The sequence below is a fragment of the Heteronotia binoei genome, chromosome 5, assembly GCF_032191835.1.
Source record: "Heteronotia binoei isolate CCM8104 ecotype False Entrance Well chromosome 5, APGP_CSIRO_Hbin_v1, whole genome shotgun sequence".
Taxonomy (NCBI): domain Eukaryota; kingdom Metazoa; phylum Chordata; class Lepidosauria; order Squamata; family Gekkonidae; genus Heteronotia; species Heteronotia binoei.
Genome location: NC_083227.1, coordinates 38,179,905 through 38,194,461, shown reverse-complemented (window position 1 = coordinate 38,194,461; position 14,557 = coordinate 38,179,905). Strand labels below are relative to the sequence as shown.

Sequence of the window (14,557 nt, the reverse complement as noted above, 5' to 3'; positions counted from 1 at the left end):
ATGGGAGCAGAGGCCAAGTAGAGAGGGGTAAAGAGTAGAAATGTCCAGAATGAGCTCTTGAACCATAAATGCTTGCTTCCAATTTACATCTTGAGGGGTTACAAGTTTCAGTTGGCTTGATCTGGATATGCAACAGAATGTAATGGCCAAGTCGACTGCATCATTGGAGACCATGGGGGTGGGGCTTGCAATTCTGAATACTGCATCCAGTGGAAAACACTCTGTATTTAGTAAACTAGTATATCTGAAAGGAATTCAGTGTCATCATCTTGATGTGCTACCTTACCACTTGAATAGATTTTTTAAAACCTGGAGAATCTGAAAAATTCTCTGCAGAATGTAGGAGACACGATCTAAGGACTTTTCCTTCTTGTGTTGCACATATATATCTGGTCTTGGAAGTGTCACCCTAAGAATACTATCTTGCAAGTAGGCCCATGAATTAGACTTGGGTAGGGATGCTGAGTAGGCCTGTTCAGGATTAGTGATTTGTGGCATAATCCATGAGAGTCAAAACTATTCCTACCTCCTTTGTTGTCCTTTCCGCCCCCTCCTTCAGTTATCCATAGATTATATGTATTTAAAAAAAGAAAAAAACACAATTTTGATAACGTTGATTCTTCACCAAGCTTTAATTAATATTACTTTAAATGGTGATTTCATACTACTGAATACTTAATATTAACACATAATCTATTCTATGTACTGCCCTGTAAGTCTATTAACAGTTTTTAAAAATATCTAAAACATATAATAATGTGATATGGTAATTGTGAATATTAAATAAGTGAATAGTGAATATTAAATAAGCCCCCTACTTTTCACACTTTCTCACTTTTTCCCCATTCTTCAGACATTTCAATATGATAGTTCATGTATAACATTTCAGTAACTTCTGTCTTTTCTCCTAATTAAATAAAATATTAGTGCTTTCAATTTATCCTGGAATTCTTTTATCAGCTTTTTATTTTACATAACTTGTTAGTTTCGCCATTACTGCATATCCAGCTAATTTGTCTTTCCAATCCTCTGAGTTTAGGCACACTTCTACCTTCCATTTTGTTGCAAATGTAACTTGTGTGATGACCCATCTCATGTTGGGTCTTCCTGGTTTTCCACTGTCCTTCAGCTTTTCCTACCATTATTGTCTTTTCCAGTGAGTCTCGTTTTCTTACAATATGACCAGTGAATGATAGCCTTGGTTTAATCATTTTAGCCTCTAGGGAGAGTTCAGGCTTGATTTCACCTAGAACCCTCATGTCTTTTTGGCTGTCCAGAGTATCCATAAAATCCTCCAGCACCACATTGCAGATTATCAGAGTCCCTTACCTATACCTTCCTTCTTTGGCCTGTAGACTGTTATGGACTCCGTGATGAAGCTTCAGAGGGTGCAGCTGAAATGCAAGAACCTTCATGAATTCCTGAGGGGCCTTAGCCCGGGGATCTTAGACCGGCTGTACAATCATCCTGCCACCTGCCTAGCAGTCTTCCGGTGAGTAAGGATCCATAGCTTCCTGTGCATGGAAGTGCCCAATAGGGAGCAATTTAACTGAACAACCCAGATTGCTGATAACAGAATATGATCAATTCTTGCCTGATAATGCTGGGACATAGGTCTCTGGCATGCTAACAGTGTATTTATAGGTATACATTGGGTGTAAGGATTACTGTGCAGTTTGGGGTTTTGTGTGCTCTGGTGTTACTTCCAAATTAGCTGCACTATTTGATTGTATCTGCTCAGAGGAACCAGAAGATCTATTCCTGTTATTTAAACTAAATAGCCATGGTTCTTTAAATTGTTAAAATGAGTTGTTTCCTGAGGTAGATAAACATTTACCATTGTCAAGTTTTAAACATTAAAAATAAAATGCATTTGTGTGTCTCATTTGTAAAAGCAGTATTTTTAACTAAAGAATTTTGCTCACAGGCATCTTGAACTGATTTATCATCCTCCAACTTCTCTTATTTATGTGGAAGTTTTCACAATTTATCTAACTGGCATCTGTGGTGCAATAAGCAGAATGCTATTTAAACCTTTTCAGAAAGAGAGCTTTTGGGGTGACTGAACTTTCGTGGCAGCTTTCAAGCAGGAGGTACTTGGTAAAAATATTTAATATCCTTCGGTATTAAATATCTGAGAAAGTGTCATGTTCTTTGTTTTTTAGTGAGCTGCCAGGATTGGCTAAGAATTATGTAATGCGAATGCTCTTCCTGGAGCAGCCCCTCCCTCAAGCAGCTGTAGCATCATGGGTAAAGAAGGAATACGTCAAGTAAGTTCTGTGCTTGAATTTCTGATCTGCCACATCCCCTAGAACTTGCATGACACTGTATTAAAACCACCACCAGTATCCATTAAAATGAAACTAGTAGGCTGAATAAAGTCCCCTAAGCCTGTTCAATGAGGGCTGTTGAAAGCCAGCCCAGCTAAGAATGGCTCTGGAAATTCTCCAGGTTGGGCTTTGATAAATCTCATGGGGAAGGGAGTTTCATGGCTGTGTAGTGTGTCTCTCCGTATGTACCAATATAAGAAGTATTCTGGATCAGGCCATTGGTCTATCTACCCCAGCATCCTGTTTCACACAGCAAACAATCAATTAATTTATTTTATTTATTTTTATTTACAAAATTATTATCCCAACTTTTTGCCCCATCAGGGTCACCAAGGTAATTAAAAGCAGACCATTCTAACACTCAGCATAAAACCAGAAATAAAATACGTTGGGGTTTTTTTTAAGGAACAAGCAGTTAAAACATAGGGCAGAAAGGAGAGGTCATTAAGGAAATGCCTAGCAAAACAAAAAAAAGTCTTCACTTGCTAGGCAGAAGACAATGATGGAGGGGGATAGAGATCCCTGGGAAGGGAGTTCTGCCCTGCTGGTACTATGACCAAGAAGTATTTTTGTTGGTTTGCTAACTGCCTAACCTCAGAAGGCTTGGAGGGCCAACGAACAGGAAATAGAGGCCGAGGAAACCCCTTACCGGCTTGTCCTTACATGTTTCTTCTAGATTCTGTCCTCATTTATCTCACAGTTTTCTCTTATTCTGCAGGGAGCAGGATGAAAGCTCAGATATCTTGTTGGGGCTGCGACTCTGGCACACACAGTTGCTGCCAGGTGGGCTTCAAGGGATCATCTTGAACCCCATCTTCAAGGAGAACTTGCGCATTGCTCTGCTAGGAGGGTGAGTACCTTGAACATACTTGTGGTTTGAGAATCAAGGCAGAAGGTTGTGATTTTGTAGAGACTAAGAAAGCATGACTTCATTATTGTGCAAGAGAAACAATTCACATGTGCTTATGTAATTGAAATTCTCTGCCCCCTGCTCTCAAACATAATTTTCCTCTCTCCCCCCCATGTCTTCCATGGTGTTCTTTAACTGTGAATCACATATTACATTGGCAACAGAATGAATATGTTTAAAACAGATCATACTTTGCCCTGACCTGGATATCCCAGGCTAGCTGGATCTCATCAGATCTTGGAAGCTAAGCAGGGCCAGCTCTAGCTAGTATTTGGATGGGAGGCTCCAAGGAATACCAGGGTCATGATGCAGAGGCAGATTATGGCAAGCCACTTCTGAACATCCCTTTGCCTTCAAACCCCACTAGGGGTTGCCAGAAGTCAGCTTGTCTTGATGACAATAAATAAATAAAATATATCATGTCTTGCTTCTCGTCCTGTCTGTGTAGAGGCAAAGCCTGGTCTGATGACACCAGCCAGCTGGGGCCAGACAAACATGCCCGAGATGTCCCATCTCTTGACAAGTATGCTGAGGAGAGGTGGGAGGTGAGTGCCTTTTGTCCTTTGACTTCTTCATAGCTAACGATAGGGCTGAAAGGTGCAGAGGTTGGAGGGGCTTGCCTCTAAAGTAAATGCTTGGGTACTGTTGTTACACTTGCACCTCATCAAGGATCTCCTGGATTTGTTCAAGGATTCTCTTTTGAATACTGAGATATGAGTCAGGGAATAGTAGGGCTCTCCTTCTCTCCTTTCCCTTTCCCTTCCTTCCCAGGGTCCAGTAGTAGTAGAGCACATGCTTTACATACAGAAGGACCAGTCCCTGGCTTAAAAACTGTTAGATAGCAAGTGTTGAGATAATGAGACATAGGATCACTGCCAGTAGACAGTATGAAATTCACCAGCAGTTTGATTTAATATAAAGTAATTATGTGCTGCATTTCCGTATCTTTTGGTTTGAGTCGAACAAGGATGAATCACTGTCCCACATCTGCACAGGGGCCATTTCAAATAATGCTGTGTTTACTGGATCTTGGATGGAGGTCTTAACTTATTTCCATTTGCCTTAGTGGCTGATTTCAGTGGGTCAGTTGCATAGATAGCACTGAATGAGCAGCCATTGCTAACTCAAAAGCCCATTCCAGAGTGCATTCTAGTGATCCCTCTGCTGGCCCTGTCCTAGCTGTGCTGTTGGGGACCACATCCCTTCTTTAACCAAACTGGGCCAGTTAGTACGTCTATTATGCTTACATAGCAATTTCCTATTATGTTTACATAGCAATTGCTACAGCTAGTGCAAAATGAAGCCACAATGCAGTTGATTTTGTCCTAGTGGTAAACTTACCAGCGCAAAAGCATCAATGCAAAATGCAGCTGAAGAGGTCTGAGCCTTCTGCTTCCCCCCCTCCTTATGTTTCCATTAGGTCATCCTGCACTTTATGGTGGGCTCTCCAAGTGCAGCAGTGAGCCAAGACTTAGCTCAGCTGCTCATTGAAGCTGGACTGATGAAGAGGTAAGTGGCAGAGATGAGACCAAGCTGAACAGACGATTTTAAAAGATTTAGGGCTATGACACTGGGAATGAAGAGTAGACGAGGCAGTATTCTGACTTCCTTTGGCATAACAGGGGAAGGCACTTGGTTCTGGAACCTCTCTATATACCTCTAGTGAACAGCAGCTTTAATCCAGCCGCATGTTTAAAGAATAAAAATTTTAGTCCTGTCACTGATGACAGTAAGTCTCCAAGTCAGGGAACATCTTAAAATTCCCCTCTCCTTCTCGTGGCATCTATAATGTACATTCTGGTCCTCAGAGGGAAGGTTAAAAACTGGGGAGACCAGAGGAATACAGAAACCTTTTTACATAGGAGGCTGTATCTCTGTTCCTAACTGAATACTGGAAGAGTAGCTACTCCATTCTTTCCTGCAGTGCCTCTGTCCACCATAGAGAGAACTGTTCTCTGTAAAAAGAACTACCTCCTGACTTGAAAACAAGGCTTAGGAGAGTGCTGAGAGATCTTCACTCAGTTAAGGCTTCCTTGTGTGGAGAAAAATGTACTTCTTTACATGGTGGGTGGATGTATGCATGTGAGAAAGAGCCAAACAGAAGTAAGGCACACCATCTCCCCTCCCCACCCTGCAGTTTTAATACCATGTTGCCTTTGACCTCTGTGCCTTTCTCTTTTCAGTAGTGAGCCTGGAGAACCACCTTGCATCACGTCTTCCGGTTTCCAGTTCCTGCTGCTGGACACCTCATCTCAGCTCTGGTACTTCATGCTGCAATATCTCCAGTCAGCTGAGGTGACTGCCCACAACCTCAGCCCCTGATTCTCTGTTTGTCCCTCAGCTGTGTTTTTAACCCCTCGCCTTTCTCTGTATTGCTCGCTACAGACTCGGGGCATGGATCTGGTGGAGATCCTTTCCTTCCTCTTTCAGCTCAGTTTCTCCACTCTTGGCAAGGTGAGGTAAGGCAGGGCATTTTGCTCTGTTCCAATCCATTGAGTATAGGGCTTATAAAGAGAGTGGGGAGATGGGGTAAATTCCATAACTAGGCATAACAGGGAAATATATATATGCATACACACACAAACAAATATATACTTATACTGACTTAGAGATTTACTGTCATCAGTAACAGGACTAAAATTTTTATTCATATATATATTTCTGACCCTAATTAAGTTGTTGGATAATCTCTCTGGTAATCCTCTCTACAGTTTGATGTAGTGGTTAAGTGTGTGGACTCTTATCTGGGAGAACCAGGTTTGATTCCCCACTCCTCCACTTGCACCTGCTGGAATGGCCTTGGGTCAGCCATAGCTCTGGCAGAGGTTGTCCTTGAAAGGGCAGCTGCTGCGAGAGTCCTCTCAGCCCCACCCACCTCACAGGGTGTCTGTTGTTGAGGAGGGAGATAAAGGAGATTGTGAGCCGCTCTGAGACTCTTGAGTGGAGGGCGGAATATAAATCCAATGTCTTCTGTCCTCCTACATGCTTCCTAATTCAACAATATTTCATTTCCCCCCACACACACACATTATTTCTGTAGCTTAAACACCCTAGACCAGGGTCTTCAACCTTTTTGAGCCAGTGGACATGTTTGGAATTGTGACACAGGGTGCTGGGTACAACCACAAAATGGCTGCCCCCAGGAGGTGGAGCCAACCACAAAATGACCACCATGGGAAGCAGAGCTCCCCCCCCACACACACACACATACACTCACTCACAGAGGAAGTCCAAGGGCAGGAAAAAAGAGGAGCAAATTTTAAAAATACACTGGAAAAGAAGGTTGAAGGAAGGAACAAAACCAATACTGTGGTGGCAGCTTCTGCCAAAACAATATGGTTTTAATTTGCACAGTCAGTCAGAAACCTTGCTGGTCAGGAACCCCATCTGACTCTGCCCACTTTCTAAAACACTTGGTGGGCACCATGTTGGGGATCCCTACCATAGACTCTTTAGCTTTTCCATATAGGAAAGGTGATATTCAAAGTCATAGCTGGTTGTGAACATACCAAACACTATGGTGGACATGGTTAGAAGTCACCAAGGCTAGAATCCCAACATCCAGTGAAACCAGGGTTCGGTATATTAAGCTAAGCCTGCCTTCTGTGGATATATTTTGGCAGTCACCATGGAGCTGTTTGCCAGCACAGAAATCAGTGAAGATGTAATGGCCAGCCCAGTCAAATTATAATTTGACATTCTTTCCTCATCATTTAGAGAGCACTTAGCAGAATTTAAAGAAAACATTTATCCCTGTACAAGGTAATTGTGAGTTGACTTGTACATGCCCACTCATCACTTGATAAATCCAGCTTCATGTGATGGCCTGGATGTGTGAATGAGCCATTGCAGAGTAAGTGCAATTCTGTATTGCATCTCAAGCCCTGTTCAGATGTAACTGCAAATGTGTGTGCATCCTATTTGTAAGGAAGAGCCAAGGTCACTTTACAAATGAAACATGACCAAGTGCCTAGATAAATGTGAAGTTTCAACTACATGTTCAGCTGGACATGTATCAAACATAACATAATTACTCACAGCATTTATAATGAAGAAGAAGAAGAAGATGAAGAAGATATTGGATTTATATCCCACCCTCCACTCCGAAGGGTCTCAGAGCGGCTCACAATCTCCTTTACCTTCCTCCCCCACAACAGACACCCTGTGAGGTGGGTGGGGCTGGAGAGGGCTCTCACAGCAGCTGCCCTTTCAAGGACAACCTCTGCCAGGGCTATGGCTGACCCAAGGCCATGCTAGCAGGTGCAAGTGGAGGAGTGGGGAATCAAACCCGGTTCTCCCAGATAAGAGTCAGCACACTTAACCACTACACTTAACCACTACACCAAATCAAGTGTACACCATACACACAGATTGCATGTGCATTCATGGTGACTTGTGAACTGGGCTGCTGTGCTTTTCAGCCAAGCCATCATTCACACAATCATCCGTCAGTCACTGCATGCTGATTAATTCCAGCGATATGCTTGCCTGTTTGTACCAGCCCTGTTTGTCTCTCTTCCAGGATTATTCTGTGGAAGGGATGAGTGACTCTTTGCTGAATTTCCTTCAGCATCTTCGGGAGTTTGGCCTGGTCTTTCAAAGGAAGGTAATGCCTAGACAGGCATAAGAAGTGGATGCATGATTTGAGGGAAGCCATAGTTTGGGGAAAAAAATATCCAGACAGCCACAGGCTGGGAAACTGAAGATGTTAGCAGCAGTATTGATAAGGCTTTAGTTGTAAATTGGGATCATAGATGTGTGCTGTGAATTGTCAACTAAGTTGTAAATAGAGGGGGAGGGGGTCTCAAACCAGCCAGTGTCTTACCACTGCTGTCCTTTCTTCTCCTTTCTTCTCCTGTTCTAGAGGAAATCCAGGCGTTACTACCCAACTCGCCTGGCCATCAACCTTTCCTCTGGCATCTCAGGCACCACAGTGGACACCCACAACCAGGGCTTCATTGTTGTGGAGACTAACTACAGGATTTATGCATACACAGGTCAGAGGTCAAAGCCCAGTGTGTCCCTGTCGTCCTGGTTTGCTTCTTTCGCTGGGATTGCATTGCCATATCTTCCCCTGGTTCATTAGCTTCTTTCCTCCTCATGTCTTGTTTGGCTTGCTTAACTGCCTGCCTGGCTTTGCTTGTTAAACATAGCATAAAATGCAAGGGTTGATATAAAGTTTATTAAACATAAAAATGCAAGGGTTGATAAATAGTTGATTTTAATTTATCTGGCTTCTCTGCGTCAGCCATTCAAAGCCATTAGGCTATAAAAACGGATTCATTAAAGTAATAAAATCAGTAAATAAAAGGAAACGTTATCAATAAAACAAGTCGAACCAATAGAATAAATTACCTGGAGTCTCTTTCCTTTCTGTTTCATATGCGCACTCTGTTGTGGGCCCCCACTTTATGGAAAGGCCTGCCTGGTTAGGAAGGCTTCCATTGTCCTGGCATTCTGCAAACTAGAAAAAACTGAATTATTCAGGAGGACTTTTTACACAGGTAATAGGGCTGTGCTTAATCAAATGGTTCAGGAAGTTGTTTTGATAAAGGAGTAGGGAGGGACTGTGGACCAGTGTTCCCTCTAAGCTGAGTTAGCATGAGCTAGCTCACAGATTTTTATCTTCCAGCTCACACATGTTTGTCTTAGCTCATGAAGGATAACCCCAGAACACACTAAGTTATGCAATAGCTCACAACTTTAATGCTAGTAGCTTACAAAGCAGAATTTTTGCTCACAAGACTCTGTAGCTTAGAGGGAACATTGCTGTGGACTATTCTGTGCTGTCCAGTCTTTTGCTGTAAGTATGCTTCCGCTAACTTCTTCATGGTTTAACATGTGACATTCAAATGCTTATGATTTTTCCAGATTTCTGCAATCCAAACCCTATTGCATTAATAATTGGGTGTCCCACCATCTTGATCATATAGGCTGTGATCACACACATTAAATAATCCACTTTCAATCCACTTTCAATGCACTTTCCAACTGGATTTTGCCAGTTCACACAATAAAATTCAGTTGGAAAGTGCATTGAAAGTAGGTTGAAAGTGCATTATTTAGTGTGTGTGATCACAGCCATAGACGTGCACTGTGTAATCTGCCTTAAGACTCAGTGAGAAAGGTGGACTATAAATATCGTAAAAATAAATAAATTTTAGGGGCTTCATTTAAGCAATGTTCTCTAGAATTTAGCTGACAACCTGTTTTCAATTCCAAGGCTTATTTCATCTGATAAAAGGAGAGTGTGCCTTTGAGTGAGTTTAAGAGTATCTTGGCATTACAACCCAATGAATACATGCAAGCACTACCACTCCTAATCTGGGCTGAGGGAGATCTCATTTTGCTTAAAAGGTTCCTTTCCCAGGGAGGCTTGAACCTGCATACTGACTTTAAGAAATAAAAATGTGACTCTTTTTCTCTCTGCTTCTCCCCCTGCCCCCCAACCCTCTACCTTCTTCCAGACTCTGAGTTGCAGATCGCCCTCATTGCCCTCTTCTCAGAAATGCTGTATCGTTTCCCCAATTTGGTGGTGGCTCAAGTCACCCGAGAGAGTGTGCAGCAGGCCATCGCCAATGGCATCACAGCAGATCAGGTGAGAATCACTGGGAGGCAACTGAAAGTAAGCAAGCCACTTTGAAGAGGGTTGAAGGTTGCAGCTTGTTTGGAAGGCCGCTTTGTTTCCTTTGTTGCTGGGTTCCAAGGGATATTTCTCCTCATGGACACAACATTCATTGACAACCGGGGAGGGACGGTGGCTCACTGGTAGAGCATCTGCTTGGTAAGCAGAAGATCCCAGGTTCAATCCCCGGCATCTCCAAAAAAGGGTCCAGGCAAAATGGTGTGAAAAACCTCAGCTTGAGACCCTGGAGAGCCACTGCCAGTCTGAGAAGACAATACTGACTTTGATGGACCAAGGGTCTGATTCAGTATAAGGCAGCTTCATATGTTCATATATGTACAACAGGGATCAAGTAATTATGTGATCAAAATGTGGTAAGACCAGCTTTTGATTAATTTCTTGGGTTCTCTCTTTTCTATAGATCATTCACTTTCTGCGTACCCGAGCCCACTCTGTGATGCTAAAACAGGTGAGGAAGAGAAGGAAGGCTGGAAACCAGCATTCCTGAGTTACTTTGGAAGGATGTCCTATAGATTATATTTTATTATTGTGTGTATTTCTGTCCCATTTTCTTTTCATGTGCTTTATTAAAATGTTTATACTCCACTTTTCCCTTGTGGCTCAAGATGGCTTACAACACTAAAAACTCAATAGAAAATACAGGAAAAAACTATTTTGCCCTTTCTTCTGAAAATGCCTGCCTCTTAAACCCTGTTACAAGCCCAAATAGAACAGCCTACAGGCCCTCCTGAAAACTTTCTAGAAACAGTGGTCCTTTCTCTTCCTTAGGGAGTCCATTCCACGAGACAGGAGCCACTGTGGAGAAGGATCTGGTAGATGAATAGTGGGCCAGTTTGCCTGAGGGAAGGACTAGCGGATGGCAACCAGAAGACAGTAGTTGGCAACCAGAAGACAGAAGTCCATAATGACTTAATCTGGGACTCCTGTGGAAATAGGGAGGCTATAACTTCCATCCAGGCATTGACCTGGCCCATACCTGCATCACAGTGGCTATGTCATGTGTCCTTCAAACCCACCATGCTTTACAGCATGTAAGCACCACTACAAGTAATAATAAGACATGGCAACACAGCCCAGCCTAGCTCTATCTCATCAGAGCATGGAAGCAAAGAGGGTTGGCCACTATCAGTACTTGGATGGGAGAGCGCCACCAAGTGAGACGAGCTGCTGTGCAGAGAAAGGCAACAGTAAACCACCTATGCTCATCTCTTGCCTTGAGGACTCCCTGGTCCTGGATGACCCTGAGTTGGTTGCAGCTTTCTGGCACGCTATTATTACTATGGTAGCAATCAGGGTGGGTTAAGTTACACATCCTTGACTTCAGACCCTGATCAAAGACAATGATTCAGAGAAAAATTGGGTCAAAAAAGGTTACCAGCCCCTTTTGTGATCACTGCTAGAAAAGGTAATAATGTAATCTCTAATGAGATATCTAGTCGAAGAAACCAATGTTATCTGTGCAAAATAAAGCTTCAATAACTTTCCAAGGGAACTTTTTTTTTTCTCCACTTTCCCTTTCCACAGATATGTCCCATTTGGGAGAAAACCACAGACTAACATACACCCCTCCCCAAAATAGGGCTTTTAAAAAACCTCTTCTGCACCCTAATATTCTGAGCTCTCAATCCCAACCACAAATCTCAGAATAGCTGCAAGATTATGCTTGGAACTGTTTCTGATTTCAGTGTTCTCTAATTTTGTAATTCAGTTTTATTGCATTGTTTGTACATATTATTGCATTGATTTCTAATCCTGTAATCCACCTTGAGTACCAGTGAGAATGGCAGGCTATGTAAAGTAACACATGAATGTTTAGTAGGACTACCTCTGTTTCTCAGCTTCTCTAACAATAAGATGAGAGACACTAAGGACTGAGAGTGAAGCCCTGTATAGATGTTGGGGGGGGATTCACATGATCAGCAGGACATTAAAAGGGTATGACCACACCAAAGAAGTAGCCACATGTATGTCTTCTCTCCATGTTCAACAGTGCTGCTTTCTGAATGTTGCTGATCACAGGGAGAGAGGGTTCATGCGACCACTTCCTCCACATGATGGCACCATAGAGGCAACCATATGATTACAGAAGGCAGGGCCAATGCTTTCACCTGCTTTCCCTCCTCACACATTCAGTCAGTGTGTATGGCTGTTGTCTGTACTGGGTTTTAATGTTGGTGTGGAAGAGTAACTGGGATTCTGGGTAAGGGGGAACAGGCAAATGCTAAGGGAAGGCTCAGCTGCTGAAGCAACAAGAAAAACCAATCTTTTTTTCTGCACCTTGGCTTGTCACATACCCATAATTTCTTCTGTTTGGTCTCCCAACAGACTCCAGTGCTGCCCCCCACCATCACAGATCAGATCCGACTGTGGGAACTGGAAAGGGATCGGCTGCGCTTCTCTGAGGGTGAGTATGTATGGAAGAAAGATCCTGTAAGGAATGTGATAAGGAAAGAAAGTGAACTTTGTCTCCCTCAGGTAGATTTTTGTGCTATGACAGTTCCCCCCCCCCCCCCATGCACCTCTCCAGGACAATAATTGATTTTCCTTTCCAGTTTTCTGCCTTTCCCATCATGAACCCATCTGCTGTTTATGTCCTGTGGGCTGAACTTTGATCCATACATATTAATCAATGAAGGGGAGGCCGTCTGAAAGAGAGGAGGGCTGTGGTTCTGAGGTGGTGGAATCGCTTCTTTGGGGTTTGGAGCTGCCTCTGATCTGGTTGGTTTTCAGAGGATGTCAAAACCAACCTCTGCTGGAAGGTCTGCGGCTACCAACTGAGTGCTATGCCCCTGCGGAGCTGCTGTATTAGATTTTATTATATTGTATTTTAAATTATTTTGTTGTTGTTTGGATGAAAGCCACCTTGAGCTCAGTTGGGTTACCAAGGTTTTAGAAATGCAGTTATAATCTGTTCTGCATGCATCCACGTTGTTCTCTCTCTGTTCACATTGCACTTGTTCTTCTCTTCCTCTCTGGTGCCTCTCTTTTCTCCTCTTCCTTTCCCCTGCAACCTATCTGTTGCCTGCACTTTTCTGATTCTCTGCTTCCTTTGCTTTTATCTCCCTCTCCCCTTTAATTTGTTCAACAAAACTTTTGGCCCATAATCCTCTTCTCCTCATAACACTTGGCCTGTATTCTCTTCTATCTGATCCATTTTTTTTTCTCATCTCCATTACTTTTCCTCATCTCCACTTTCTTTTATCTTACCACATTTTCCTCTTTCTTCTGCCTAATTTAACCATGATCTGCCCTTCTGTTAGTATCATGTTTCCCCTTTTTGGTCTTCTCCTCACCGATTTGGCCTTGTACTTTCCCTTCTCATGGCCACTTTTATGCCCTTCTTTATTTAAGCTTCCAGCTGCTTCATGTATCTTCCCTTTCTGGGATCCTCTTTATCCTTACGCTGTGGCTTTGCTCCCTCTTAGGTGTCCTATACAACCAGTTCCTGTCCCAAGTGGATTTTGAGCTACTGCGTGATCATGCAAGGGAACTCGGGGTGCTTGTCTTTGAGAACCCAGCCAGACGCCTCATGGTGGTGACTCCTGCTGGCCATTCGGATGTCAAGCGGTTCTGGAAGCGACAGAAACACAGTTCCTGAGGAGACTAATAAAGCTCAGAGCTTCTCCCTTCCACCCTTGATACTACATGGTAGTAGAGCAGGGTGTAATTTGCTGGATCCCTCCCTCATAACTTTGAGTGAATATCCTAAAGGAGAATACCCACAAGTTTGATGACCAAGAAGAAGGTGTGATGGGGGTTGTGTGGTGACTCCTGTTCAGGCATGAAGAAGAGAACTGTTGGAGGAAGGGAAGCCCTGGAAGTTCCAGTTTAAGCAGTGAAATAGTTAAAACTTTATCACCTGTCAGCAGTTCTTCCTGGCAGGAGGGTATTGAAATTGGGCTAGTTTTATTATGGACCAGATCTGAGCCTAAAATGTTCAAATAGTTTGTAAGCACCGTGTCCTACTCCTTAGAGGACCCATACCAGTGTGTGTGTGTGTGTGTGTGTGTGAGAGAGAGACTGCTGATAGGCAGGTTACCTTAAAGCATCAGTGAGAGAGTGAAATGCCAGTGTCCTTTGAATGTTTGGGATGCTCAATGTATTATTTTAAATCAGTAACAAGGGCTATGTAGCCCACCTTCCACGCAGTTCTACTGAGATGCCTCCTTTTAGTAGGAGAGGTAAGATTCAACGGCTGTTCTACTCATATATGACAGACTGCAACCTTTGGGGTTTTGCCTTGTTTTCTTGTGTGAGAGTGTGCACAAGGGAGAATGTCTGTAACTTCACACATAAATTAGGAAAGCCAGCAAGCCCACCAAGTCCTAGGACTGCATCTCCATGCTGAGGGAGAAAAATACTTGTGGATTTTGTAGGCAGCTGGTACAGAAGAAGTTCTTACTGGTCCTGTGTTCTTTAGAACTTTTTCTCAGTATTGAATGGGAAGAGTAAACCTCCACTGGTCCATAACTACAACTGTAGTGAACAGCAAAGGCCTACTGCCAGGAGCACAGAGGTTGCACCAACCTTATCAGTTTCTTTCCTAGGTTCTTAGTCGTGACACAATGAGTATGAAGCACTGCCCCCTTTACTCTCCTCTCTCAAGCCAGAAAAGATCAAAGCACTGCAACAAAGTCACAGTCCACCACACATCTTGAGAAGACAGAAGAA

General features: G+C 43.2%; 1 protein-coding gene across 3 annotated transcripts; it reads left to right on the top strand.

Moving 5' to 3' along the window:
• Positions 1–1,296: 1,296 nt before the first annotated feature.
• Positions 1,297–14,112, top strand: GTF2H4 (general transcription factor IIH subunit 4). Of its 3 annotated transcripts, none has more exons than XM_060239193.1 (13): positions 1,297–1,492; positions 2,166–2,270; positions 3,049–3,180; positions 3,689–3,785; positions 4,661–4,749; positions 5,427–5,535; positions 5,626–5,694; positions 7,763–7,846; positions 8,105–8,237; positions 9,708–9,838; positions 10,287–10,334; positions 12,212–12,290; positions 13,312–14,112. In XM_060239193.1, the coding sequence occupies exons 1-13, from the start codon at positions 1,362–1,364 to the stop codon at positions 13,482–13,484; spliced, it is 1,380 nt and encodes a 459-aa protein (XP_060095176.1). In that variant the 5' UTR covers positions 1,297–1,361; the 3' UTR covers positions 13,485–14,112. The 3 variants fall into 3 exon arrangements, with proteins under 3 accessions (XP_060095176.1, XP_060095175.1, XP_060095177.1); XM_060239192.1 differs by having other exon boundaries at positions 5,424–5,535; XM_060239194.1 differs by lacking the exon at positions 12,212–12,290 and having other exon boundaries at positions 5,424–5,535.
• Positions 14,113–14,557: the final 445 nt, after the last annotated feature.

Coding starts and splice junctions, on each gene's coding strand:
- GTF2H4 (XM_060239192.1), top strand. CDS start 1,362: ATGGACTCCGTGATGAAGCTTCAGAGGGTGCAGCTGAAATGCAAGAAC. Junction 3,786..4,660: donor ATGCTGAGGAGAGGTGGGAG/GTGAGTGCCTTT, acceptor TGTTTCCATTAG/GTCATCCTGCACTTTATGGT. Junction 5,695..7,762: donor GTTTCTCCACTCTTGGCAAG/GTGAGGTAAGGC, acceptor TCTCTCTTCCAG/GATTATTCTGTGGAAGGGAT.